The sequence below is a fragment of the Salmo salar genome, chromosome 10 (genome assembly GCF_965601325.2).
Source record: "Salmo salar chromosome 10, fSalSal1, whole genome shotgun sequence".
In the NCBI taxonomy this organism is placed as follows: Eukaryota; Metazoa; Chordata; class Actinopteri; order Salmoniformes; family Salmonidae; genus Salmo; species Salmo salar.
In genome coordinates, this window is record NC_138300.1 from 89,202,380 (window position 1) to 89,229,365 (window position 26,986).

General features: G+C 43.1%; 2 protein-coding genes across 6 annotated transcripts; one reads left to right on the forward strand and one right to left on the reverse strand.

The window, feature by feature from the left end:
- The first annotated feature begins 7,494 nt into the window (after positions 1–7,494).
- Positions 7,495–17,444, forward strand: b3gnt9 (UDP-GlcNAc:betaGal beta-1,3-N-acetylglucosaminyltransferase 9). 2 transcript variants are annotated; one of them, XM_045688188.2, is made up of 6 exons: positions 7,495–7,512; positions 7,778–7,949; positions 8,176–8,305; positions 8,490–8,557; positions 8,651–12,897; positions 13,740–17,444. In XM_045688188.2, the coding sequence occupies exon 6, from the start codon at positions 14,057–14,059 to the stop codon at positions 15,422–15,424; it is 1,368 nt and encodes a 455-aa protein (XP_045544144.2). In that variant the 5' UTR covers positions 7,495–7,512; positions 7,778–7,949; positions 8,176–8,305; positions 8,490–8,557; positions 8,651–12,897; positions 13,740–14,056; the 3' UTR covers positions 15,425–17,444. The 2 variants fall into 2 exon arrangements, with proteins under 2 accessions (XP_045544144.2, XP_082813346.1); XM_082957220.1 differs by having other exon boundaries at positions 8,506–8,557.
- Positions 17,445–26,727, reverse strand: LOC106560845 (phagosome assembly factor 1). Of its 4 annotated transcripts, none has more exons than XM_014124211.3 (16): positions 25,683–26,727; positions 25,450–25,532; positions 25,249–25,332; positions 25,104–25,147; positions 24,245–24,324; positions 24,059–24,153; positions 23,432–23,529; positions 23,031–23,143; positions 22,249–22,382; positions 22,096–22,128; positions 21,832–21,914; positions 21,584–21,627; positions 21,456–21,505; positions 21,261–21,319; positions 21,070–21,142; positions 17,445–20,950 (listed from the first exon to the last, which is right to left on the reverse strand). In XM_014124211.3, the coding sequence occupies exons 1-16, from the start codon at positions 25,744–25,746 to the stop codon at positions 20,861–20,863; spliced, it is 1,227 nt and encodes a 408-aa protein (XP_013979686.1). In that variant the 5' UTR covers positions 25,747–26,727; the 3' UTR covers positions 17,445–20,860. The 4 variants fall into 4 exon arrangements, with proteins under 4 accessions (XP_013979686.1, XP_045544142.1, XP_013979685.1 ...); XM_045688186.2 differs by having other exon boundaries at positions 21,456–21,502; positions 22,045–22,128; XM_014124210.3 differs by having other exon boundaries at positions 22,045–22,128; positions 23,432–23,496; positions 25,683–26,726.
- Between the last annotated feature and the right edge of the window lie 259 nt (positions 26,728–26,986).

A 26,986-nucleotide genomic window follows, 5' to 3' on the forward strand; every position in this document is an offset into this window, starting at 1 on the left:
TTAATTACAAATGACAGTTAAGAAAACAAAAACAATGATGCATTCAGAACTATTCTACAAACCTCATAAATACTTTCATCTTTCATCATGTAAATATATATAAAACAAATGTACCCTAATAAGAATCAGGATCAATACAGAAATATAGTCTAAACTCCATGAACGATGATGACTTCAAAGCACTTGTTTGGTACTGTGGAATAATACAAAGTAACTTGAGCAGCTTTGAGTGACAAGTGAAGTCATTTGCAATAGTTTTTTAAATAACTGCCGTTGCATGGTTTTAGCTAGCTAGCTAACCCAGAAACATTGACAGTTAAAGATCGAGGACTTCGTTAAGATATCGTCTCGCTTTATCAAATGGGCCAACTATATGAAATGCTTTGTATGTTCTGTCGACATATCTCATGTCTTGTTGCATATGGAAATGGTGGAATAAATATACCTAGCTATAGTAAGTAGTGAACGTCGTTATCTGTGATGAGTTACAATCGCTGACTGTCTTGTGGATGTGTTTATTTGGGAAAGATAATTACTGAAATGTTGCACTCTAGTATTAACAATATTTTAATTAGTCATAGCTATGCCATCTATCTAGGCATCTGTTCTATCTTTGTTGGTTATTTTCGAAGACTAGGAGGAGCCAATACAATGAACATGGACCGCCGGGACACCCAGCGGGCGCCTGGAGTAAGCCGTTTCAAAATCAAATTGTATTTGTCACATGCGCCGAGTACAACAGGTGTAAAAGACCTTACCGTGAAATGTTTACTTACAATTCCTTAACCAACAATTCAGTTCAAGAAATATAGTTAAGAAAATATAAACGAAATAAACTAAAGTAAAAAAATAAAAAGTAACACAATAACAATAAAGAGGCTATGTACAGGGGGTACCGGTACCTGAGTCAATGGGCAGGTGTAGGGGTAAAGTGACTATGCATAGATAGTCAACAGTGAGTAGCAGCAGTGTAAAAACAAAGTTTATGAGGGTAGTTTGAAAGTGGATGCAACATGCATGCATCTCCAGCAGTGATGATTAGATTTCATACTCATCTCAGAACAAGCATCCAGTAGAACAAACTCACAATATGTACTGTGATTGGTTATTTTACAGCCTTATTCTAAAATGGATTCAATTGTTTCTTCCTCCTCAATCTACACACAATACCTCATAATGACAAAGCAAAAACAGGTTTAGAAAGTTTTGCTAATTTATACAAATTTAAAAATGGAAATATCACATTTACATTAGTATTCAGACCCTTTACCTAGTACATTGTTGAAGCACCTTTGGCAGCGATTGCAGCCTTGAGTCTTCTTGGGTATGACGCTTCAAGCTTGGCACACCTGTATTTGGGGAGTTTCTCCCATTCTTCTCTGCAGATCCTCTCAAGCTCTGTCAGGTTGGATGGGGAGTGTTGCTGCACAGCTATTTTCAGGTCTTTCCAGAGATGTCCAATCGGGTTCAAGTCCGGGTTCTGGCAGGGCCACTCAAGGACATTCAGAGACTTGTCCTGAAGCCACTCCTGCATTGTCTTGGCTGTGTGCTTAGGGTCATTGTCCTGTTGGAAGGTGAACCTTCACCCCAGTCTGAGGTCCTGAGCACTCTGTAGCACTCAAGGATCTCTCTGTACTTTGCTCCGTTCATCTTTGCCTCAATCCCGACTGGTCTCCCAGTTCCTGCCGCTGAAAAACATCCCCAAAGCGTGATGCTACCACCATTCTTCACCATAGGGATGGTGCCAGGTTTCCTCCTGATGCGACGCTTGGCATTCAGGCCAAAGAGTTCAATCTTGGTTTCATCAGACAAGATAATCTTGTTTCTCATTGTCTGAGAGTCTTTAGGTGCCTTTTGGCAAACTCCAAGTGGGCTGTCATGTGCTTTTTACTGAGGAGTGGCTTCCGTCTGGCCACTCTAGCACAAAGGCCTAATTGGTGGAGTGCTGCAGAGAGGGTTGTCTTTCTGGAAGTTTCTGCCATCTCCACAGAGGAACTCTGGAGCTCTGTCAGAGTGACCATCAGGTTCTTGGTCACCTCCCTGACCAAGGCACTTCTCCCACGATTGTTCAGTTTGGCCGGGCGGTCAGCTCTCGGAAGAGTCTTGGTGGTTCCAAACTTCTTCCATTTAAGAATGATGGAAGCCACTGTGTTCTTAAGACCTTCAATGCTGCAGACATTTTTTGGTACCCTTCTCCAGATCTGTGCCTCAACACAATCCTGTCTCGGAGCTCTACTGACAATTCCTCCACCCTCATGGCTTGGTTTTTGTTCTGACATGCACTGTCAACTGTGAGACCTTATATAGACAGGTGTGTGCCTTTCCAAATCATGTCATATCAATTGAATTTACAACAGGTGGACTCCAATCAAGTTGTAGAAACATCTCAAGGAATATCAATGGAAGCAGGATGCACCTGAGCTCAATTTCGAGTCTCATAGCAAAGGGTCTGAATACTTATCTAAATTAGGTATTTCAGTTTTTTATTTTTAATACATTTGCAAAAATTTCTAAAAACCTGTTTTAACTTTTCGTTATGGGGTATTGTGTGTAGATTGCTGAGGATTTAAAAAAAAATCTATTTCAGAGTAAGGCTGCAACATAACAACATTTGGAAAAAGTCAAGGGGCCTGAATACTTTCCGAAGGCACTCACCCTCAAGATGAACCATAAAATAAATCCTTGCATGTTTACAATGGGCAGGTTTAATGGGATCCACCCATGCCTCACTGCAGTCACACAATCAGGGAAGGTATGGCCTCGCCCAGTTCCCTTTGGTAGTTGCCATTTACATGTATGCATGAAGCTTGATGCATCGTAATATAGCACTCCAGCTCAAGTGATTCAATCTTCTCTCTTCTATCAGGTGTTCATCCATAACCCTCACATGTGTGGCCAGTGGCAGGCAGCCTACCGTCTGAGCCAGAGTGCCCAGGACTCAGACATCTCTTTGCTCAACATCACCAGGCACTGAGCTGCTCGACAGCTGGTACTCGAGGACCCAACACCACTGAAGACACGCTCCTCGTGGGCACCCAGACAAACCTGCTCGCCTATGATGTACACGAAATTGCTGACATCTTCAACAGAGAGGTGAGCCAAGGACTGGACAGGAAGCAATGATACAACATAATCATGTTTCTGTTGTAGTAGTATTACATAATAATAAAGTTTAGCAAATAATAATGCTATTTCCTTTCCTCTTAGGTGACAGATGGGGCCAATGCCATAGCTTTAGGGAAATTGGCAAACACCATCATCGGAGGAAACTGTGCCTTACAAGGATTTGACTGTGAGGGGAACGACCAGCTCTGGACGGTATGGATTGTGTTCCTCATCATCCTGTGAACTGTTGTCAAAGATTGAAATTGAAATAGTTTTACCACAATAAATGAAATTATATGTTTGTTTGTTTGTCTGGGTTCCTTTTCAGGACACAGGGGAAAATGTCCAGTCATTGGTTCTCTGTGTTTTTACTGGCAATTGAAAAAATTATTTGACATTTTATTTTGCAGAAGTTTCATCCAAAGATGAAAGCAAGTACTTTGCAATGTACAGCTAGACGACTTTAAATGTTGTTATTACATAAATATACTAGATCTTAAAATGGGTAATATACTGTGTATATTTTATTTTGTCTGGTCTTTGCAGCTTCTTGTCAGATCAAAGGACTTTGACATTAGGGTATACAGATGCACAATTGAGTGCATCCTGTCGGGCTGTATCACCGCCTGGTACGGCAACTGCACCGCCCACAACCGCAAAGCTCTCCAGAGGGTGGTGTGGTATGCCCAAAGCATTACCGGGGGAAAACTTCCTGCCCTCCTGGACACCTACAGCACCCGATGCCATAGGAAGGCAAAAAGATCATCAAGGACATCAACCACCCGAGCCACTGCCTGTTCACCCCGTTAACATCCAGAAGGCGAGGTCAGTACAGGTGCATCAAAGCTGGGACCGAGAGACTGAAAAACAGCTTCTATCTCAAGGCCATCAAACTGCTAAACAGCCATCACTACTAGCACATCAGAGGCGGCTGCCTATAGGCATAGATTAGGAATCACTGGACACTTTTAGAAATGGATCACTAGCCACTTTAATAATGTTCCGTATCTAGCATTACTCATCTCACATGTAGAAACTGCACTCCACACTATTCTACAGTATCTTAATCACTATTAAATTGTGTTTACATATTGCATCACCCATTTCATATGTATATACTGTATTGTATTCTATACTACACCACCGACTGTTAAACAGCCATCTCTAGCATATCAGAGGCTGCTGCCTATAGACATAGATTAGGAATCACTGGCCACTTTAATGAAATGAAACACTAGCCCTTTAATAATGTTAGATATTACTTGTTAGATATTACTGCACTGTCGGAACTAGAAGCACAAGCATTTCGCTACAACCGCAATAACTATCTGCTAAACACGTGTGACCAATAAATTTGATTTGATTTTGATCAAAGAAGATGAACTTGTGAAAATGAGGTATAGCTCATATTACATACCCAGAGTTGTGTTTCTGCAGCAATTTGATGTTTTAAAACTTTAAAAAATCTTGCTGTGTATAGTACAGAAAATGTCAGCAAAGAGAGGATGTGTGCTGATTGTTCTCTCTTTGTGTCTTTCAGAAGGTTACCTCCCTCTGTCATAAGCATGGCAGCAAGTTTGCTTATGCACTGGCCAATGGAACAGTGGGTGTATATGACCACACTGCCCACTACTGGATAATCAAGGTACTGCAAGTTTTGAATGGGTGGAATATTAGTTTTCCTTCTTAATGCATCTGTCACTTTACACAAAACGTATTGAATTTGAACCAGCATTATGTTTAAAGATGTGCCAATAACTGTACCCTCTTTCCCTCTGCAGTCTAAGAACCATGCAATGAGCATCCATGTATTTGACCTTAATGCTGACGGTGTTGTAGAACTCATCAAGGGCTGGTCCAATGGAAAGGTAAACCACCTTGATGTGTCAGTCAATAATCAATTTAGGGCAATCGAGAAGACCTATTTGTTAAAATGAGTACAGAACCAATCAAGGAGAGTCTTCAAAGTCCTCTAATCCTTCACTTTGTCACATTGTCTAGGACTGGTTGACACTTGGCACCAGCCTTTCCTCCAAGTGTAAGGAATGTTGTAAGGCCCCTTGACTTCACCTTAATTTACATATTGATGCACGGAGCGATCGAAACAGGTGAAATCATCTTCAAAGACAGCTTCTCGTCCTCTGTGGCTGGAGTGGTGGAGAGGGACCTTACATGGATGGACAGATCCAGCTCATCTGTACCTCTGTGGAGGGAGAAGGTAAAGACATGAGTAACACTACTAGTACTTCGTATAGGCCTAGTTTATTTGTGTGTATTCTCTCAGAATTTGTCTTTGACATCCAATGTGTTGTATGGTTGTTGTCAGTGCGTGGCTACCTGCCTGCCAGTAAGGAGATGAAGGGGAACCTGATGGACTCCAGTGTGGAGCAGGATCTGATCCGAGAGCTGAGCCAGCTCAGGCAGAACCTGCTACTGGAACTACGCAACTATAAGGAGAATGCCAAGGTTTGTAAGAACTAGGGCTGAACCCATTTAGTCCACTGGTCGATAGGCTGTTGGTCGACCGAGACTTTGTTAGTCGAGCAGTGGCAAATATATTTAAAAAATATGTGGAACACGAGACACCTGTCTAATTCACGCCTTTCTGAGCAGACTAATCCATTGCGGAGGCCTCGGGAATGGTACACCAGTATCACCAGTAGTACATTTAGCCTACTATTCATTTCCATCATTTCTCATCTACATTGTTTAATTACGGTCATTTCTGTTGTCATTGTAGGAGTGGAAATGTTGTCTGCAGAGCGCACAATGTAGGCTACACTTGTGAGAAAAAAGTTTGGGTTTATTTCATTCCATTTATGAGTTGTCAATGTATTAATTGTCTTGTTTGGAGCACTCCTTACACATAGAAGTAGGCCCTAGGATACCTGGCCTGATTACACATAGAAGTAGGCCTAGGATACCTGGCCTGATTACACATAGAAGTAGGCCTAGGATACCTGGCCTGATTACACATAGAAGTAGGCCTAGGATACCTGGCCTGATTACACACAGAAGTAGGCCTAGGATATCTGGCCTGATTACACATAGAAGTAGGCCTAGGATACCTGGCCTGATTACACATAGAAGTAGGCCTAGGATACCTGGTCTGCGCGCAAATGTAGGCCTATGTGCCCATTTGGGGATCTGATACTATTTATGATAGTCTTAACTCACCATTACTGTGGAGCTTCTCAAAGTCATTTTTTCTTCGCCTCAAACAGCAAGTAAATTAAGTCTGTTTTTACATCCATTGAGAAGGACAATCGTTCCTTAACGTAGCCTATTAGAAACATCTTTCCAGCTCTCTCCCTTTCCATAACTACTCAGAATGAAAGGGGAAAAAATGTCATGCTCTAATCCAGTGAAAACGTCATTAAATATGCCTACCTGATTAATTCTTATCCATTACGCAAATAGCCTACAGCTGTGTCTGTCCGGAGCTCACTGGAGCAGGAAACTCTGAGGGCCCAGAATATTTTATACAATGTTGCAAGTTTGTTAGCCTCATGCTGGATCAAGTTAATAGTTGACACAATGTGTCAAGTTCCTTGCAGACAGGCCATGCGTAGCCAATGTGATTCATAGGATATTTATTTTTATCAGGATATTTTCTACCTCCGGGCTGCAATGTTTTTATTTGTTGGCTTTATGTAGGCTACTTTTACATATTGGCAATAGAAGTTACTTATAGATTTGTATCATTTTCATAGAATTTTGATAAACCACATGATATTGATTTACTATAAATGAAATGAAACTGTTCTGGTTAGGTGATATTGATCTCTGGCTCCCTCTTTAGTCATTTTATGTCTTCATTTTTAATTGCAGTGCTTTAAGCATCAGACAGGCTCAGTAGTCTATATATAGTTGATTTTATTCAAACATAGGGTGTGTCTATATATGTTTTAACATTTCGACCAATCGAATCTCTGTCGACCAACATTTTTTTTAGTCGGGGACAGCCCTACTAAGAACAGACACTGACAAACACTTTCACAGAATCAACTATGAGGATAAAGCTACAACCAAACACACGTTTACATGGATATATACACACTGAAACTCTCTGAAGTAACTAATATTAGAAGAAAATGATTAAGCCCACATGTACAATCAAACACCCACACCTCAGACAAACATTCCCAGACCTATCAGTTACTGTACTCTGAGGAGAACATTGATCCTCCCACTCTATGTACAAACATACACACGCATAGTGTTTGTACCTTAGTGTAAAGGACTGTGTGTCTTGTGTCTCTGGTAGCAGGCTGTCCCAGGGACTTCAGAAGGTGATACCCAGATGGGGGTGATACCAGCCAATACCCAGCTCTAGACTGCCATCTGTCAGAGCTGCCACGGAGTCCCAGAGGGCACACATAGAGCTCAGCATCTCCACGCCCAATGGTAAACACCATCACCCCAAACAGATACCCTCCCTACTAACCACTAACACATTCATGCACTGTCATCAAAACACAGTAAGCAGCTCACTTACACAGCCCTAAAACCGCACAGAAACTCACCATGCTGACCAAACTTCAGCCTGTCCCACATTGAACCCAATCACTCTCTCCACTCAACATCCTATAATCCAGAATGTGCAGCCTCATGTGGCTTGCTGTGGTAACTGAGTGGGCTGAGTACTGTCCTCTTGGATTTCCCCCTACAGAGACCATCATTAGAGCTGTGCTGATTTTTGCTGAGGGAATTTTCGAGGGTGAAAGTCATGTGGTACACCCCAGTGCCCAGAATTGGTCTGGTTGTATCCGTGTTCCCATCATTCCTCCGAAAGATATCCTTGTGGATCTACACGTCAAAGCTTTTGTTGGCGGCAAGAGCAGGTACACATATTTTAATTATGAAAGAGACAGCTGAGTCCTTTGCATAGATGTGTTAGTGAAGTGATTTGCCAGTGAAATTCACACTTTAAAACAACCAATCATTGATTTTGACTATCAATTACTTTCCAACTTTGTAAGTTTAGCAGTACTTTAGCTCTGTCTAATGACAACAATAAATAATTTTGTAATTTGAATGTGCTTATTCTTTCTCTTCTCTTTCCTCCAGCGTTCAGTTCCACGTCTTTGAGATCACGCGTCAGCTGCGTCGGCTGCCTGGCTTCTCCGTGTATGATCTTAATGTTGATCCTGATGTATCTCAACCTACTGGGAAAGTCACCTTCGCCAGGCCACAGAGAGTAAGCACATTCATTCTTTGTATCTCTCTCTCTCTTACTCTAACTTACACACACACTTCCATGTGCTGTCACGCTCCTCTACAGACTCTCCCAAGCCCCTCTGGCATTGTGCTTCATAGTAATGTTAACTGTTATTACAGAAAATCTGTATTCTCGTCTTTATGTCGTCATGTGGCTGAACCAGATCTTCCTTCTACCAGAGGGCATTGATACCCCAGTTGTGATGTTCAACTTTCTGCGCCGTGGGCAGAGGTATGTCTACATGTGTTAACACACATCTTCGTGCACAGGAGATCTGTAGTATTTCAAAATGGCCCCTTCAGTGGTTCTTTGCTTTCCAATCAGATCACACTAATCACAGACGACATAGACCTACAGGCAGAGGCAGACTTCCCCACGTACTTTGGGAAGCTGAGGACCACCATGACTGAGGTGAACAACACACTTCCCACACTACCCACCTCAACCTTCACACCAATAGCATTTCTCTCATTACCAACCTCACAACACTTTTGATATCGCTTTATTTTTGTGTAGTGGGCCTAACATTTCTATGTTCTCTTTCAGTCGACTCGGTTCGACGTCTCACTATGGGACACGCCCTCTTTTACGGGTCATTGGTTGAAGCCTTATTCAATCAAACCTAACAGGCCAATCAGAGCTTTGTGGGTGTATGCCCCGCGTGTCTATATAACACCCTGCACTGCTCTGGTTTCCTATTTCTTTGCATCTTCACAAGTCTATTTGGGTACTAGCTCATTAAGCAGCATTCTTCAGAAAACTAGCTCTCAACTTAACTTTTCTTTCCTGGTGGGTTACCACCCCACCATGGAGCATTGAGTGGCTTATTTTCAATTTTCAGGAACTCTGAAATCTTCAGCTTCACTTTACAGAGTGAAGATACCTCAGTTAGCTTGTTAGCAGCACTTTTTGTTGTTGGCTAGCTACAGTACATCTGTTACCTGGCCTTGTTAGCTAGCTAGCTCCACTGCTTTAGCATCCCGCTAATAGCAGGTTCCCACAAATTTAAGCTACTTATACCTGGGGTCTCTAGCTCTCTGTCGGATTCCACCGTTCGGAGCTAGCTGAACTTTTGAATGTCTTGGCTGTGTAGTGTGCTAACGGCTCCACTTGTGTTTTAGCTAGAATCCTTTGGGCTAAACCCCCATTCGGTTTGTTTGGCTAGCACGAGCGGTGCTGTTTCTTCAGTGTGTTACCCCACCATTGAAGCACCATCCCTTTTACCTTCCCCTGTGAATAATAGCCCAGCCGTTCATTCTACCTCGAGTTATTTAGTTTACACACCGAGTTGGCACTTGGTATCTCACGTGACGGCTCGGCTAGCTGGCTATCGTCACTCAGGTGAAGATTGCGGGCATTACAATTGCGGGCATTACATGTCTGGGACAGATTCCTATCCACTCTGTAATACTTGCCTAGGCGTTGAACACGCCATGGAGGCTCTCGTTGACCCCACTAGTTGTGTGCATTGCGCTCAGATGGGCTCCGGTGGCCTAAGACGTAGAGCCAAGTACATGGAAAGTATTGCCCAGGCCTCGTCCTTGCTCGAAGATGACTCTGTTGACAATGAAGTCCCTGAGGAGGGAGAAGCTACTCAGGCATCCCCTCCATCTGATTCGGACCTTAATTCTGACGAATCCGTAAGTGAGGACGACAGCATGTCTCTTGCCGCATCAGGCAGCGGCCTTTCTAACCAGGAGATGGATTACGCCCCTGAATAATTTCTCCCCTCTGCTCAGTTTGTGCTACCCAGCCAGACTGCAGAGGTAGGACAGGAGTCAATAATTGACCTCCACTTCTTCGAGGCAATCAGATGCACTGCAACCAAACTTCATGTTGAGTATTCAACGCCTCCCACACCTTCCAAGAAGACTAGGATGGATGGAATCTCCTCTCAGAGTAATTCTACATCCGTCCGACAGCGTGTACCAGCCTTCCTAGACTGTCTGGCGTTGTTGGAATCTTCCTGGGTGTGCCACTCAAGTCACCTTCTCCTGTGACTGGCTACCCCTATTTGGATATGCACAGCATGGAGTCATCGGGATGGCTCAGCCCGCCTCCCGTGGAGCCATCCCTGGCTCCTCTTCCTCTGCCCCCAAGCTCGCTCATCCCAATGACCGCTTCACCGCGTCCGTGTATGAGAGGATCTACCAATCTGCATCTCAGGTGGGGCGCTCCGTGAACGCTGCTGCCCTCCTCTCCATCTACATGGCGGTACAGAGTGCGCCATCTCTGTCCGGTCTCCAAGCCACTTTCCTCATCATGGGATTTGGCACTGGTTCTGGATGAACTTACAGGCAATCACTTTGAATCCGTGGAGACAGTGGATCTTAAGACTCTGTCTTATAAGACAGCCCAGTTGCTCGCCTTGGCTATGGCCAAGTGTGTTAGTGACCTTCATGTGCTCTCGGTTCATCCTTCATGCACTCAGTTTCCCCCCAGACTACCCCAAGGCTATGATACATCCGTGGTCGGGCTTTGTCCAAACAATGCCTCACCCATTGTGTAGTGGAGGCTATCGCCAAGGTGTACAGTTGTCTGGGATTGCAGTCTCCCCTGGGTGTCCGAGCACATTTCACTTGAGGAATTGCCACGTCATGGGCACTGTATAGAGACATCTCCGTCTTGGAGATTTCTGCGGCTAGTTAGGCTTCCTCTCACACCTTTGTCAGGTTCTATTGCATGGACGTTACTGCGCCCTCCCTGACGCACAGAGTCCTTGGACTGGAGCTGAGTAGGATGGATCAGGTACATTACCATGTACCACAACAGGCTTCTCAGCAAAGGTACTATTGGCAATCGGGGAGCTTTGCAAGTGTCCTGTAGTGAAATGTCCAACCGAGTCGACTGAAAGAAAACTTTGGGTTACGGTATGTAACCCCGGTTCTCTGAAGGAGATCTCACCAGATTGCCCCTCTTGTAAGAGGTAGTTCTTAAGGAAACCAGAGCAGTGAAGGGTGTTATATAGACACACGGGGCATACACCCATAAAGCTCTGATTTCTCTGTTAGGCATGATTGGTTTCAACCAATGACCCACAAAAGAGGGCGTGTCCCATAGTGAGATGTCTTCCTCATCTCCTTCAGAGAAACGGGGTTACATACCGTTACGCAAAGTTACCTATTGTTTGAACAGGTAGATGACTATCTCTCTGTCCACCAAATGCTGATGGCGGCCATTGCAGATCATTCTAATCACATCCGTAACATGCTGGAGTGGGCAGAGGACGCACAACTCATGGGGGACAAGTTAGTGACGCCACAACAACCACCATGATTTCTCTGCTTGGCTTTTCTTTTCATCCCTTCATCTTTTTGCATGACAGGAGGAACATGAAGAAGCTCTACATTGAGCTCTATGACCTGAACAGAGACCTGATCAATGAGTACAAGATCAGATCACAATGCTCTTAAGTCTGTCAACCAGGCCCATTCAGAGGGCAGGGAGACTGAGAGGTGAGTAGGGGTTGAAAGCGTGATCAGTGATCTTTCCTAACCTCTACTACTATTTGTCTCTCTCAGTGGGTAAGCCGAAGAATCAGGTTATCACAGCCTGCCGAGACGCTATCAAAAACAACGTCAATGCCCTGTTCAAGATCATGAGAGCAGGCACAGCCTCTTCCTGAGGGTACCCCCTGTGTGAGAGGGGGGAGCCAGTCTGGGGGGAGCCAGGAGAGGAGGCTTTATAAGTGTGAAGAAAGTCTAGTTCACTAGTGGCAAGGCCTGAAGAAAAGACAGTCCTCTCCTGCACCCCACGATGTCATATTTGTCAGCAGTGATGTTTTAGAAGAGTCAGTGGGTGGGAGTAACTGTCACGTTGTAAATGTGGTTTTCTAGCCAAAGAAATCTATACTCCTTTAATGTTAAATGGGACCATAGTGTGATACACGTTTACTTTTTGTAGATTGTTAATAGACAGGGAACTTTGTGTGTGCAGAAAATGTAACTAAATTAAATGGTCTTTTAACTTAATATGTCTGTTTTTTGTTTTCATTGTAGTATTTTCATTCAAGTCTTGTTGGTTGAATGAATGTCTTCAATGTCTCTCAAGCCAGATTGCTGTTAAGTGAATCCAGCTCCTAAATTGCAGCCATTTAAGACAGCTAGGGGCTAGAAGTGCATATGGTGCTGTATTGCAAGGACATCAATCACCACGATAAAATTACAAAGTGTCTGACAAAAAAATAAGTCTGCTAGGTTCGGATCATTATGCTCCCCCCTTTCCCCTTCCTTCATATTCTTGGAGAGTCCGCTTCCAGTTGCTGCGCTGGCATCTGGCGCACAGCTGGACCAGCGACTCCCACACGTGTCACGTGACCAGTGAAATGAATACCGTTAAAATGCTGTCTTGCCAATTTTGCACGTTTTTCAAAAAGTTTACTTTACCTTACTGAGCCTCCCTCCATACACCATGTAAGTCTGTATTCATCTCATGTATTTTTCTCTCCATTTTAAACTTCGTTTTTGTTGGACCCCAGCACTGTCAGAGACTGCAGTTTTCATACAGAAACCAGATGTTCCCGGGTTTGGCAGTGGCGCTATAAATTGCTTTGGTGACTTTCATCTGTTGTGGTAAGTATGATGGCTGATGCGTAGATTGAATACTTTGTACACATATACTGATACAATACAAACGCTGTCATTCAATATAGGGCTCCCTGTATTATGCAAATATGCAACAGTCTGGCAATTATATGTAAATCTAATGCGTCATGGTCGGCTTTTTCTTTTTTTACATGCGACAAAAGTTTTCCTTTGAGTTATTAACGCATGCATGTCCGAAAAATGATGCATTTTTGCAAATTATAAACTGCATGGTGAACCAATAAATAGTTACATTTGTGAAGGAGATTAAGATAGGGACATTGAGTTACGAACACTATGTTCTAATGCACACAAGAAATCATTTTCTATTTAGAAATCTTATGTAGAGTTTACATAAGATCCGACACGCCCTCATAATAGCCGAATTGACCAGATTTGGGGTTAGCTCCTATAGGAGAGGGTGGCAATGAAGTCGTTCTTCAAAATCTTTTGGAACATTTTGGTCTGGCTTAACATTTGCTTCTGAGGTGTCATTTGAACGCTAACTTGGAAACCGTGGTCAATTTCTGTAGACTACTGGGAGATTATCTGTTCTGTTCCTTTGAGGGGGCGTGTCTGCTATAGGAAAAGGTATGAACATTCTTGCATTAGTTCTGGAAACTTGGGGAAATGAGTTTGAACGGTTGGAACTGCAGATATCCCTGTAATGGCGCCTCAGATCATTTATGAATAATAAAGACAAAGAAAAATAAGAACAAACTATAACTGCAAATATAAAAGTAACAACAACCAAAAACTTTGTCAAATATATTTTGTTATTTTCCTTGTATGTGTAAAATGTCATTCTCGTGATTTATTTTCATATCTAGGATTACAGCCTGCTGAAGAGATGGAATGGAATGAATTTTGCAGACTAAAGGGAAAACCCCTCTGAGATACTGGAGTAGAAACATAAGGACTGCAGAGTGTTGGGTTACGGAGCATTATCCAGCAGGACCTCAGGGTCCCCCAGAAAACCTCTCGGGAATTGCTCTTGCATGGGTGATCAGTATTGTGAACTCTTCACAGGATGCTGTATGGAGCTTTCTGATCTCAGAGATCCTGAGGAAGAGGAAAATACAAATTAATGGGAAAAGAGTTGTAAATGAAATCAGCCTTTGAAGGGAAATAGGTTCAGTAGGACACAATGAGGAGAATTCACATAAAAGGAGATGTTCTGTGCACCCTGCTCATGCTGGGGCTACTCTGTCTGCTGTTGTATGCCCACCAATGCTTCACTCCCACCTGGGACACTTGGCACTTAGAGCAGGGCTCTACAAGCTCCCGTGCTCTTCTAGGGGCTCTACCAGAGAGCCACGTGACTAAACTAGTCCCCTCTATGCACCCAGATAAGACAAAGTGCCAGTCTGAGCCTCGGTCACATCCGAAGTCCAAACTTCAGTCTAAATCCAAACCTAAGGCCAAGACCAAATCTAGATCCAAGTCAAAGAAAGATGAGGGGACAAAGAAGGTTGCTCCAACAAAGGCTGCTCCTGTTTTACCCACACAACCACCTTTTGACTTTGAGGGTTACCTAAGAGATAAGGACAACCGGGACTTCAGACTGCTGATAGACCAGCCAGGGAAGTGCTCAGGCGAGCTCTACATGCTCATTACTATCAAGTCCGTAGCAGCAGACTTTGAAAGAAGGCAGGTAGTGCGGCACACCTGGGGAAGAGAGGGTGTTCTCCAGGATTTGCAGACAGTGAAGACTGTATTCCTCCTTGGGGTACCCAGGAACAAGACAGCCCTGCCTTTATGGGACCGGCTCCTTGCCTATGAGAGCCACACCTTTGGGGACATTCTCCTCTGGGACTTTGATGACACATTTTTCAATTTGACACTTAAAGAGACCCACTTCCTCCAGTGGGTGAATGACAGCTGCTCCAATGTCCAGTTTATCTTCAAAGGTGATGCTGATGTTTACGTGAATATAGACAACATTTTGCAGATGCTGAAGGGTCAGAAGCCTGACAAGGACCTCTTTGTGGGTGACATCATCCACCACGCCCGCCCCATCCGCCGGCGCAGCAGCAAGTACTTTGTGCCTGAGTTTGTGTACGGCCAGACGATGTATCCGTCATATGCAGGAGGGGGAGGCTTTGTGATGTCCGGTCACACCGCCAGGCGGCTGAGTGAAGCTTGTCAGCAGGTAGAACTATTCCCCATCGACGATGTGTTCTTAGGCATGTGCTTAAAGAGAATCGGAGTCAAACCGTCACGCCATGAAGGTTTCCGTACATTTGGCATTGTGCGTCCCTCTGCTGCTCCCCACCTCCAGGTGTTTGACCCTTGTTTCTACAGGGAGCTGATGGTGGTACACAGCCTGACAGTGCCACAGATCTGGCTCATGTGGAACCTGCTGCATGACCCCCAACTGAGCTGTCACAGTAACCTGGCCCCCACCCCATGGCCCTTTAAGTGGAGGGGCAAGGTACTCGGGACAACAGGACAGACGGACTCCGAGACTACAGTGGAACAGGACTATGATGTTAAAGTGTTTGTAAAGCATTGAGGGCTTTGTGTTATGTCGATTAGAGGGACTACACTGTGAAAGAGCCATTGTGATGTGGAAGCTGTGATTGAATGTTTGGTACAGTTATTTTTAGGTAATACAGTGGTTTTTGCTTAACAGTTTACAGCCGTTGTAAATGTGCATTGTCTCTAGGAAACAGTATTTTTTCTTATCTTTTTCTTGGAAACGTCCTGGATGTAAAACCAGTTGGTAAATTTACTGTGGTGGTAATGTTTTAAAAACACCCCTGCTCCATTTAGGTACAGAATGACTTACTTTGTTTATTTTATTGCACAGAGCCTCAATAAGGTCAATATAGATTGAAACATGTGCCAGGTTGATTGTGTGCAGTTGAATATACAGTACAGCGCTGTAAATTAAGAATCTTTGGGTGCGTTCGTAAAGTCACTCTGGCTATCTACTCCGATTTCAGAGCACTCTTGTCTGAGTGTGTCAGAGCGCAGAATAACTGATGAATTTACGAACACTCAACACTCGTTGAATATGGCCGGCGTCAGTAAACGTCGGCAAAAAAATGTAATTCAATTGTTTCCAGCAGCACAGTTACAGTCACCAACGCTCTGGATAACATTTAAACAGCCTAACCAGCTCTGCTAGTGCGAGTAAAATGGTTAGAGTGAGGTGTTCTCTAATTTGTGTCTGGAAGTAGCTAGCAAGCTCTGAAGCGCAACACTCTGAATTTACGAACGGACAATCTGACAACGCTCTGAATTTACAAACACCCAGAGCGCACTCTGAGTGCACTCTGGTAATCCAGATTGAATTTACGAACACACCATTTGTGTGCGATTACACATCAAATGATACATGTAGGTAGATTTCAATCTGAAATGAAGGGAGACAAAGCTCAATGCATCAACTGTAGCTGTGGCAGGAAGTCCCCAATGGACCTCATTATATATATACTGAACAAAAATATAAATGCAACAATTTCAAAGAAATGTTTTCCCACTCCTCTTCAATGGCTGTGCGAAGTTGCTGGTATCTTTGCATTCAAATTGCCATTGATAAAAATGCAATTGTTTTTGTTGTCCGTTGCTTATGCCTGCCCATATCATAACCCCATCGCCACCATGGGGCACTCTGCTCACAATGTTGACATCAGCAAACCACTCGCCAACACAACGCCATACATGTGGTCTGCGATTGTAAGGCCGGTTGGACGTACTACCAAATTCTCTTAAACAACGTTGGAGGCGGCTTATGGTAGAGAAATGAACATTCAATTATCTGGCAACAGCTCTGGTGGACATTCCTGCAGTCAACATGCCAATTGTGCGCTCCCTCAAAACTTGAGACATCTGTGGCATTGTGTTGTGTGGCAAAACTGTACACTGGCCTTTTATTGGCACCAGCACAAGGTGCACCTGTGTAATGATCATGCTGTTTAATCAGCTTCTTGATGTGCCACACCTGTCAGGTGGATGGATTATCTTGGCAAAGGAGAAATGCTCACTAACAGGGATATAAACAAATTTGTGCACAACATTTTAGAGAAAAAGCTTTTTCTGCATATGGAACATTTCTGTGATCTTATATTTCAGCTCATGAAACATGGGACCAACACTTTACATGTTGCGTTTATATTTTTGTTCAGTGTAGTTCCAGAAATCTTTCTTAGAAACATTCCAACAGAGGTATAGTTTACATATTCATGAATGTTATGTGCACAGCACCTACTTTTTTAGTTCACAATTAGCTACACTGAAGATGACAATCGCCAAGCAACAAACCAAAGCCCAGAGTAAACCCTGAACAGGGGAGGGTGGTGTGCTTTCATTTACAATACTTCTGATAATCTTAGAATCCTTACATGCTGTTTCTTTTTAAACGTGTTATGTTCAGCTATACCTCCAGCTGTAGTCCAAATGCTGTAAGTAGACGACATGCTGTTGATATCAAAATGTAAAGCAATCAGTTAACACTGAAATTGTCCCTGGTGGGAAACATGTGCATGTACTGCTTTTTTTGTTCTTTAAAAAGAAAAAATACAGCTCAAGACCTTTCTTGTCATATTTATTACATCAATATTTTCATATCCTTTTTGTACACACAGTAACAGGATTTTTTTAAATGAACAAAATTCAGAATGAGCAGTTTTATAAAATTCAAAATGTTGAGTTTCAGTAGATTTTATGAGGAGCTCATCTTAATCACAGCATTCTTGCATCTTTCAGGAGCATTGTGCAAGCTTTAAGCAGACCGTTCTGATTCACCGTAGCAACGGTTATTGCTTTTTATGACATGCTTGATAATGTTGATCTACATGTTCTTTATTGTACAGAAGTAAAGCTATCCAAAATATGACACCAGATTCCAATTAATTTGATTCACATTTTGAATTAAGGATAACTCCCATTTCCAGAACTGGGTTAAATTGACTGAAACCACCAAAAATAACTACTTTGGGGAATGGGGATAAAACATACAATATAAAGGGAGACAATACATAGCATTAATATGAGTATTAAACTCAACTCAAGTTGTCCATTTATAATTAGTCTTAATTACAGTCATTAATTCAATCCAATGCAAAAATAGGATCAATTGAGAGGAAATAAAACAGCCAAAGCCAACAGCTGAAAAGGAAGCATTCACTTTCTCTTGGCATTTAAAACAAGATCCATGTCCACCTGAGATTGGGCAAACACAGCCCAGCTCATGCTCAGCAGTAACATTCCAGTAACGTTACCACAACATTGGTTGTGTTGCATTTGTTTGCTCGCTAATATAAATGCAAACTCATCTACAGTGAGTTATATCAGATGCAACAAATGTACCAGGCCGGGAGTGCATTGCATTGAACCCCAACAACCAGTGTGTGTAGCTCAGGTCATGAAGGGTTGGCCGGTGGTGATGGTCAGACTGATGTTAAAACCATAGTCTTGCTATGAGATGTTCAGTGATATACATGTTTCTGTATCCAGCAACTAGAACAAACCAAAACAATGTATTGTGTATTGTGCAAATCTTCCAATCAGAACACCAGGGGTTGTTGAGAGATGAGGATTAGCCCTTCATGACTGAGCTCAGGACCTGCACTGTACATCAAGTCTTTATTCTACAATTTGTCATGTTTTTTAGAGCAAGAGGGAAATGATGGCCTATGGGTGACAGTTAGTCGATCATGTTAGCTTGTCATGCTCAGTCATACTCAATGCTGTTCAATAGTTTCATTTACAGAGAGAAGTCAAGACAGGCTTGGTGGGAAATGAGGCACAACGTTAACAAAGAATTGTAGCTTTTTTTTGTATACTACTTGAACAAAGCAAGGGATACAATTTTAACAACATCAACAGCAGTACAGGATTTTTTCATTGCAACTCATGAAACAAGTCAATGTAACTGAATAAACAATGCCCGTGTAATACACCTGCATCACACGCTGCAAAGCTGAGGGCTGGTCTGAGTGGGGCTGACAGGCAAACCAGCCACCTGTGACAGAACAACAACACGACATACCTCTGTTCTAGCACCAGTACATGATCAACCCACTATAACAGGGCGACTGACCACAAACACCCGGTGGTTCTAAACAGAGTGTACAGGGCTACCTTCCCTATCCAGCTTTGTCTCTGATTTATCCTATCTTCAGCATCGGTCTCTAGTACTAATAGTGGTTAAAGCGGAGCTATAGAGATGAATGAACCATTCAGGAACAGGGTTTAGGAGCACCAGACAGTGTTCTCTCCACTAGGGGGGGGGAGAGACATCAAACAGAATTCCTATGTAATAGAAGTGTCTGGCGTGTGCTCTGACCTTAAAACAATTCAGGCCCACATCGTACCATTATCTTAAAATGACAAGCCAAAAGAAAAGGACACACTATTTACAAATCTGTACAAACACAGAACACCAGAAGAGACTGCTGCACATAGTTCCAAATCTACCTGCTACACATATAGGAGACATCTTGGTTAGAGTAAAAACTGAATGATAAAAGATCTGCATTAAAAAGCACAAAGCAATTATAAAGAATATTATATATTCAAGAAGTACTAAGATGAGATCAAGATTATGGTTCTGGGGCCTGCAATAAAAAAAATATTGTTTTAGGAGGGAATGTCTGCTCTTTTGGGCAAGAGGTCAAGTTGACAACTAAAATGACAATAACTTAAAACATCTTTGGCTAAAATGTTGGCATATTAACAAAAAAAAATGATAATGAATGACAGCAATGATGAAGTACATCTAAGGGGTTTAGCTGGATTCATTTAGATATCTATTGTGAATAGAAAAAGTGAAGTGAAATGGATGGAGAAAGGGAGCAATGATGAGAGTGCATGGGGAGGAAGGTTGTAAAGGACAGTGGTATAGCAGTGGACGTTGGAGGAGATGGTGTACATCTGGAAGGAAGGAAGCATGGCTTTTCTGTACAAAGTCAATTCAGGTGACAGAGGAGCAGGAGCCTTTCCTCAGTCATCACTAATGGAAACAAAATACACAATCCGCAGTGGATAGGAGACAAGAATCAAGTAAATATGGTGTATCTTAGTGCAAATGTCAAAACCAATGTTTTTATCGTTCCATGCAAAAACACAAACAAACTATAAATGTATTTGGTGCTTCACCGCCTTGCAATAGGAGGTGGCTTATGCTGTGGACTTGGTCATGGCATGAGTGTATGAATGAGTGTATGAATGCGTGTGTGTGGGCCAGTATGTGTGTGTTTGTTCATGTACCAAGACAGTACCCCTCACAGCATGCAAAGCACTAGGACACTCCAAGGTGTGGCCAGTTTGTGCTTGTAATCTTAAAAAAATTGAAATATGTTCATGCAATTGTTTGTGCATGCATTGGTTTATGTCGATGCGCATGCATGGTTGTTTCTGTATGTGCATATATCTGCCTATGAATTGATGTACATGATGTGTTAGTGCTGCAGATGAGCCTGCATCCATATGCATGTGTTTTAAAATCGGTAACATGAACATATAGTGGAAAAAGGATTGAAATGGTTTTGGTGTCTGTGGCAGGCTTTTGGTATCTGTTTCTGATGTATGTTAATCATGTATTAAAATGTCAATTTAAAAAAACTACAGCATGCACGCAGGTGCTCATTTGTGTAAGCAAGTGAGCATTTGTTTCTGCTCGCAGGCATACAAATGTACACTGTCAACACATCTAACGAGTGTTCTGATGATGAAGAGCATTGGGACAGGGTGAGTCAGAGGGAGAAGGGATGATGGCTGCTGTAAGGCTCCAGGCAGGACCCTGCATGAGGCGCCCGTCACACAGGGGCAGATGGGTCCAGAGGAGCTCCTAGCAGGCCTCTCTGGTGTGAAGATGGCAGTGGCTGAGACAGAGAGTACACTGCTGATCAGCCCAGGGCTGGTGTGGAGCGGACTGGAGCGGTGGGGAGACAGCCCTCAGGCCGGGTATAAGTTGGGGCCTGGGGCGGCAGTGGGATGCTGTTCAGTGGCCGATGGCCTCGGCTCTGGCCCTGCTGCTGGGTCTGGGGGCTCCGTACAGGGTCACTGAAGCTATGTGGTTGTTCTGCATCACCTGGGACGACAAGTTAGCACAGTTCAGACACATACCATACATAGTTTACATACATCCAGGTCTTTGTACTTCTCAATCTAATACCGTCATCACTCGACCCACACACCAAGTGTTCTTACCTCAAAGATCATTCGCTGTAGTCCAAAACAGAATGTAGAGCCAAAGGGATTGGTGTTATTTGCCGAGGATGACCTGTGAAACACATCGTTTTTCACACCTTTTTGTTAACTGCAGGGCCAGCAGTCAGATGTCCAGTGAAAAGGTTTCAACTGACAGAAGTCATGTAAATTATAATCCAGACATCTCTTACCTGTGGAGCACGACAGGCTTCTCCATGGGGTGTCCAAGCAGCTCCTGAATCTGATCCCACTACGGGAGAATCAACCATAGTCAGTCAGAAGAACACAAACCTCGTCTGAAGTAGCTATAACATTCACCCATAGTTGCTCTTTTCACTACTCTTGAGTGAGCTAGGCAAAGACTGAGCAGTGTAGGCATGTCTGACCTTGCTGTAGGTAGTGAGGGTGCAGTCCTCCCTCTGAGCGGCAGCACCTTCTGAAAGACAGACAGGGATACGTGAGGAGACAGGCAGAGTTCACCAAATACAATAAAAATGCTGATTAGAAAACTCACCTTTCTTGATGACAAGTGGAATCTTGAAATCGCATCGATGATATCTGGTGTTGAGACAGTTACATGTTACTGAGTGTAGTGAACAGCACTCCTGTGACTAAATCACTTCACCACTAAGGAGTTTAATAGCCTCTTTTGGCTCTACTGGAAAACATTTATTCAAATGGATCATATGTCTGAAAATGGTATACTTGAGCCAAGGACCAATGAGGTGCCAGCTGTCTTAACTGAAGCAGAGAGAGGCTTACATGTTGAAATTGTAATGGCCGGGGAAGTTAGTATGAAGGACAAACTTCTTCACCAGGTGTGTGCTAGAATCAAAGAGTAAGTCCTGGTAAAAAAACAAAAAGGGACCAATCAAACAGTGGTAAGAAACAAGCAACATCCTACATTGAGCTTTAATGTCAACATAATTAAGGCAAGCCCTCTCTAACCACCCCCCATGGAACACCAATACCCACCACCCCCAGGGTGAAGTAGTTGAAGAAGTAGTCATTGCATTTGGACGGGACCTGCTTGTGAGGTGACGGAGAGTGGATCTTCATCTGAAACAGGAAACCCAAACATGAAGAGAGCTTGTTTATCAACATAGAGGACCATATCAACTGCTGAAAGGAGCAGGTCAAGGGAAAGGAAGAGACAGGAAGCAGAGTGGAGGGCCAAACCTTGTCTTCGGACTTGTAGAATACTTTGTGTGGCGAGCCCAGAGCGCTCAGCACATCCTGACAGGAGTCTCCAAAGTAAATGTTCCTCTCCACGGCACGCACCTTGGCATCAGCCATCACCCCGGGCCCACACCCTGAGGAGGATAGGAACAAGACCACTCATTATACAAACTTAATATGACCTGGTGTTGCAAAACTGTTGGAGCACATCTTCCTCTCAGATGTTTCATTAGGACTGTATATCATACATCAAACCACAGAGACAAACAAAACAGCTGGTCTAAGGAGACACGTCTAAACACAGAGATTGATGAGGGCATATTTTGATAGCCCTCCTCCCCTTCTAATAAAGGGTGTAGTAGGTCATTTGTTTAGCTCAGCTTCCCCAGGGGAGGGGTATGTCAGAGGTGATATATGGTGACGAGATTAACGGGCTAATGTGTGGACTGAAGAGAGCATGGAACGTGATAGACCTGAGGGACTGGCAGGAAAGGATTATATTGTAGCTCCAGACCATGAGGCTCTATTACAGCCATTACAACAGTACTGGAGGAATTCATTCATTAAAGGGAGGAAGAGAAGAGTAGCCTCATCCAATTAGAATTGAGGACTGATTGAGCTAGAGGAGGAAAATACCTACTTCCTCCAGTCCCTTCAGTGGCATGTACTCAGGAAGCCTCAAAAGGAATACCAACCTGAACAGATTTAGCTTGAATTCCACAGTTCTGATGGTGTTGTACTCATGGGACACGAGTGGGTTCAAATGTCCCCTTGCTAAGTACCTGCAGTGAGGAGGCGAAGTCTCAGACCAAGTGGCCCCACCCCATCCCTCAGCACATCCACACACTCTGCATAAACGTTGCCAAGGAAACAGGCAAGGGGCATCACTGGGGCCCTGAGGAACGACAGAGTGAGTCATAGTCAGGTCATTACAAATTCATGTCTTTCTCTCAATACTTAATAATAAGTATTTAGATAACTCAAATGCATCAGATTTAAACCTAATCATATTCAAAGGAAATGGTGGTGTTAGTTGAATAATTTACATCTGAGTAAACAAGCTCACCAAACACACAGTATCTTTCCCTTCACCCTATCCTCCACCTGCTTCCTCCATCTCCCCATAAACTTGCCATGCTCAACCATTATTCCAGGTGTGCTTGTGAATACATTATGTTCTTACTTGGTGTCCTGTAGGTTGTTCCCAGCGTAGATGTACATCCGTTTCACTGTGGCCCCGTGTGGAATCTGCAGGGAGGCCAAGCCATGGGCAAAGTTAGGCTGTCAAAGCAAAACAACTGGGAGTAGATTGGCGTGTGCATTTCAACAGCTCATATTCAAAACATGGATATACAAGTACACACATCAACAGCTTTATAACAATGTATTTTCATAAAAAAGACATACTGAGTAATTTTCGGGGCCAATTTGTTTTGTATTCCAGCATTACCAAATGCTTCAAAACCAAATACTCATGTTGTATTGGTAATGAAGTATGTACATGTATTTGTTCATTGCCAAGGGGTCGAAAATAGGCACGGGGGTTCTCATTATCGCTAACAGAAATCATTTTCTAAGACAAATACTCTAAGACAGAAAGACAAGTTCTTTATCTGGTAAACAAGGTCTATTAGGGTTTGTCAGCCAGGTAAAGTAAAGCACAGAAAATCAGTGAGGGAAACCAGTAAGGTTTGAACAAGAAGAGAAAGTTATGGAAGACAGTTGCTGTGTCAAACAGGGTTAACCATAAAGCCAGTCAGAAAAACAGCACACTAGGGATAAATATAGCAGGGTAAGGTAATAGTCTCACCTCATACTTGGGAGCTTCATTCCATGAGTCAAGCTGGAAGGAGAAGGAGAGTCCTCGAAAGTTCAGGTGGAAAAGTTGCTCTGCAGCATTGTATACTGGGGAGTGAGGAAAACATGGTCAAACACAACAAGCCTTGCAGCATTCCACAGTACTATCAATAAGACTAAAAGTTGTATCTTCCCTTACCTCCAGGGTGTGTGGCGCCAAAGGACTGATCAATCTGCTCTATGGTGGGTGCTATAGCCTGAGTGTTGAAATGTACTCCACTGCAAGACAATGACAATTTAGGCGTAGATACTATTACAGTATATGTAGTAGCACAAAATCCCACATCCAACATAAGCTGAAACAATTTGCAAAACAAGTTATTCTCATGGACTACAACAAACTATTCCAGTCTGACAAACTGTCAGATACACTACATGACCAAAACTATGTGGAAACCTGCTCGTCGAACATCTCATTGCAAAATCATGGGCATTAATATGGAGTTGTTCCACCCTTTGCTGCTATAACAGCGTCCACTCTTCTGGGAAGGCTTTCCACTAGATGTTGGAACATTGCTGCGGGGACTTGCTTTCATTCAGCCACAAAAGCATTAGTGAGGTCAGGTGATTAGGCTTGCCTCGCAGTCGGTATTCAAACTCATCCCAAAGGTGTTTGATGGGGTTGAGGTCAGGGCTCTGTGCAGGCCAGTCAAGTTCTTCCACACCAATCTTGACAAACCCTTTCTAACAACACTTACAGTGTTGTTAGGGCAGAAATTTGACAAACTGATTGTTGGAAAGGTGGCATCCTATGACGGTGCCACATTGACAGTCACTGAGCTCTTCAGTAAGGCCATTCTACTGCCGATGTTTGTATATGGAGATTGCAAGGCTGTGTGCTCGATTTTATACACCTGTCAGCAACGGGTATGGCTGAAATAGCCAAATCCACTCATTTGAAGAGGTGTCCACATACTTTTGTATATATAGTGTATACATTTGCTATGACACAACTCCAGTCACACTGGTATTAGAACAAGGAACTAGAGATCACTCACCAGTATTTCAATTTAACTTTGCTCAAGTCGTATACTTCAATCACCTAAACATGAGTAATGAGAGACTTGATAAGTCAACATAGACAGCCTTATTGTCTGTAGCGCCATGACCATGCCATGATCAACCAGAGCATGTCTCCCTCACCTTCAGTCTCTGGTTACAGGCATCAAACAGCAGTTTAATTCCATCCTGAGTCAAGTTGAGTATGAGGTCATGACTAAGTGGCGTCTAGAAGCACAGAAACATAACATATAATTTCAACGGACAGTCAATCAAAAAACGGTCAAATTAATCTGACAGCCCACACCCTATATCACACACAATAGTAGTTAACTAGTATCTTACCTGTTCACTGTAAAGAACCTGGACATTCTTGATGATGCGGCAGTGTTTCTGTAAAATGGAAATGGCCTGGGCCAATGGCATCCCTGTGACAAGAACATGGACAATATATTAGAGATTGCTTTAGTTCTCATTTACAAATGACAAACAAACATTAAAAACAACTGACATGCATATTAGTTGAGGTGTGTGGTAGGTTGAAGAAATACCCAATAGTCTCTTCAGGAGTCACTTACCTAACGCGAATTCCCATTGTTCATTTCCTAAAGATCTTTCAGGAACAACTTCCAGATCCAGCATTGGCAAGTAGGGAGAAGGATTTTCAACAAGGTTCTCTGCCTGTGCCTGAACTGGACCTTTCTTTAATACTAGACTGCCTAATCCTCTTCTTAAACACTCCTATTGTTTCTATACAACATGAAGTTAACACAATAAATACTTAATTCATAAACAATACGGCTTTACATAAAACACCATGAAATATATTGACAGCGGGACAAATTGTACGTTCTCAGAGACCAAGACAAAATATTTAGCGACGAGCGATTACTGTTAACATACTTTGAAGTGATCCTTGCTGACAAGTAGCTAGCATATAGGAATTGCGCAACCAACTTGCTAAATTACACACAAAGCCAACTGAGACTTAGGTTGGTGGCTGACATGTACGTTAGCTAGTTCTACCAACAGGTCGCAGATGAGCTGACTGACTGAGTGATGCGCAAATGACGACCACAGAACAACTAGACTGAAGTCTTTCCACACTCGTCACTATCTAAACATCTCAGCTGTCTCGCTTATGATCAGACTCTACAGGACAACTCAGCAGCTTGACAACAATTGTCGGTAACTTGTAGTTATGCTAGCTAGCTATCGTTAACATTAGCTCCGCTGTAACGTTATTGTAATCGATATTCACGCACAATTATAAACAAATATAACACGATCTTCAAAAAGACGAAACCAAACACTGCAGCTATGTCTGGCACAACATAAACAAAGAACGTCTCAAAGCGTTGACTAACGTCAGCTACGTTGCTATTTTCTTCATTATCGAGGACTCAATAGCAATACAGGCAGCTATGAATCGAAATTACAACCGTGTCACTTAGCTAATATTCAAAACCTCACTATTAGTTCAAAGTTCACAGAATTCCTTTTATCGTTTGATGTGTCTTTATAATGATTTGAAGAGAAGGAATAAAAACTCTCCACAAACAACAGCAACTTCCATCAAAACACCTCCAGTATCAGCTGATTATTCAACTTCCTGTAGATCGCGAAGAAACACCCACTTCCTGGTCAGCTGACCAAGTGGGAGGTTCTGCCGAATATTGTTCAACATGCACTACCTGACCAAAAGTATGTGGACACATGCTCGTCGAACATCTCATTCCAAAGTCATCGCTATTAAGGAGCTGGTCGCACGTTTGCTGCTATAACAGCCTCCACTCTTCTGAGAAGGCTTTCCATTAGAAGTTGTAACATTTCTCCTGGGACTTTTTAAACGTTTGTATTTAACTAGGCAAGTCAGTTAATG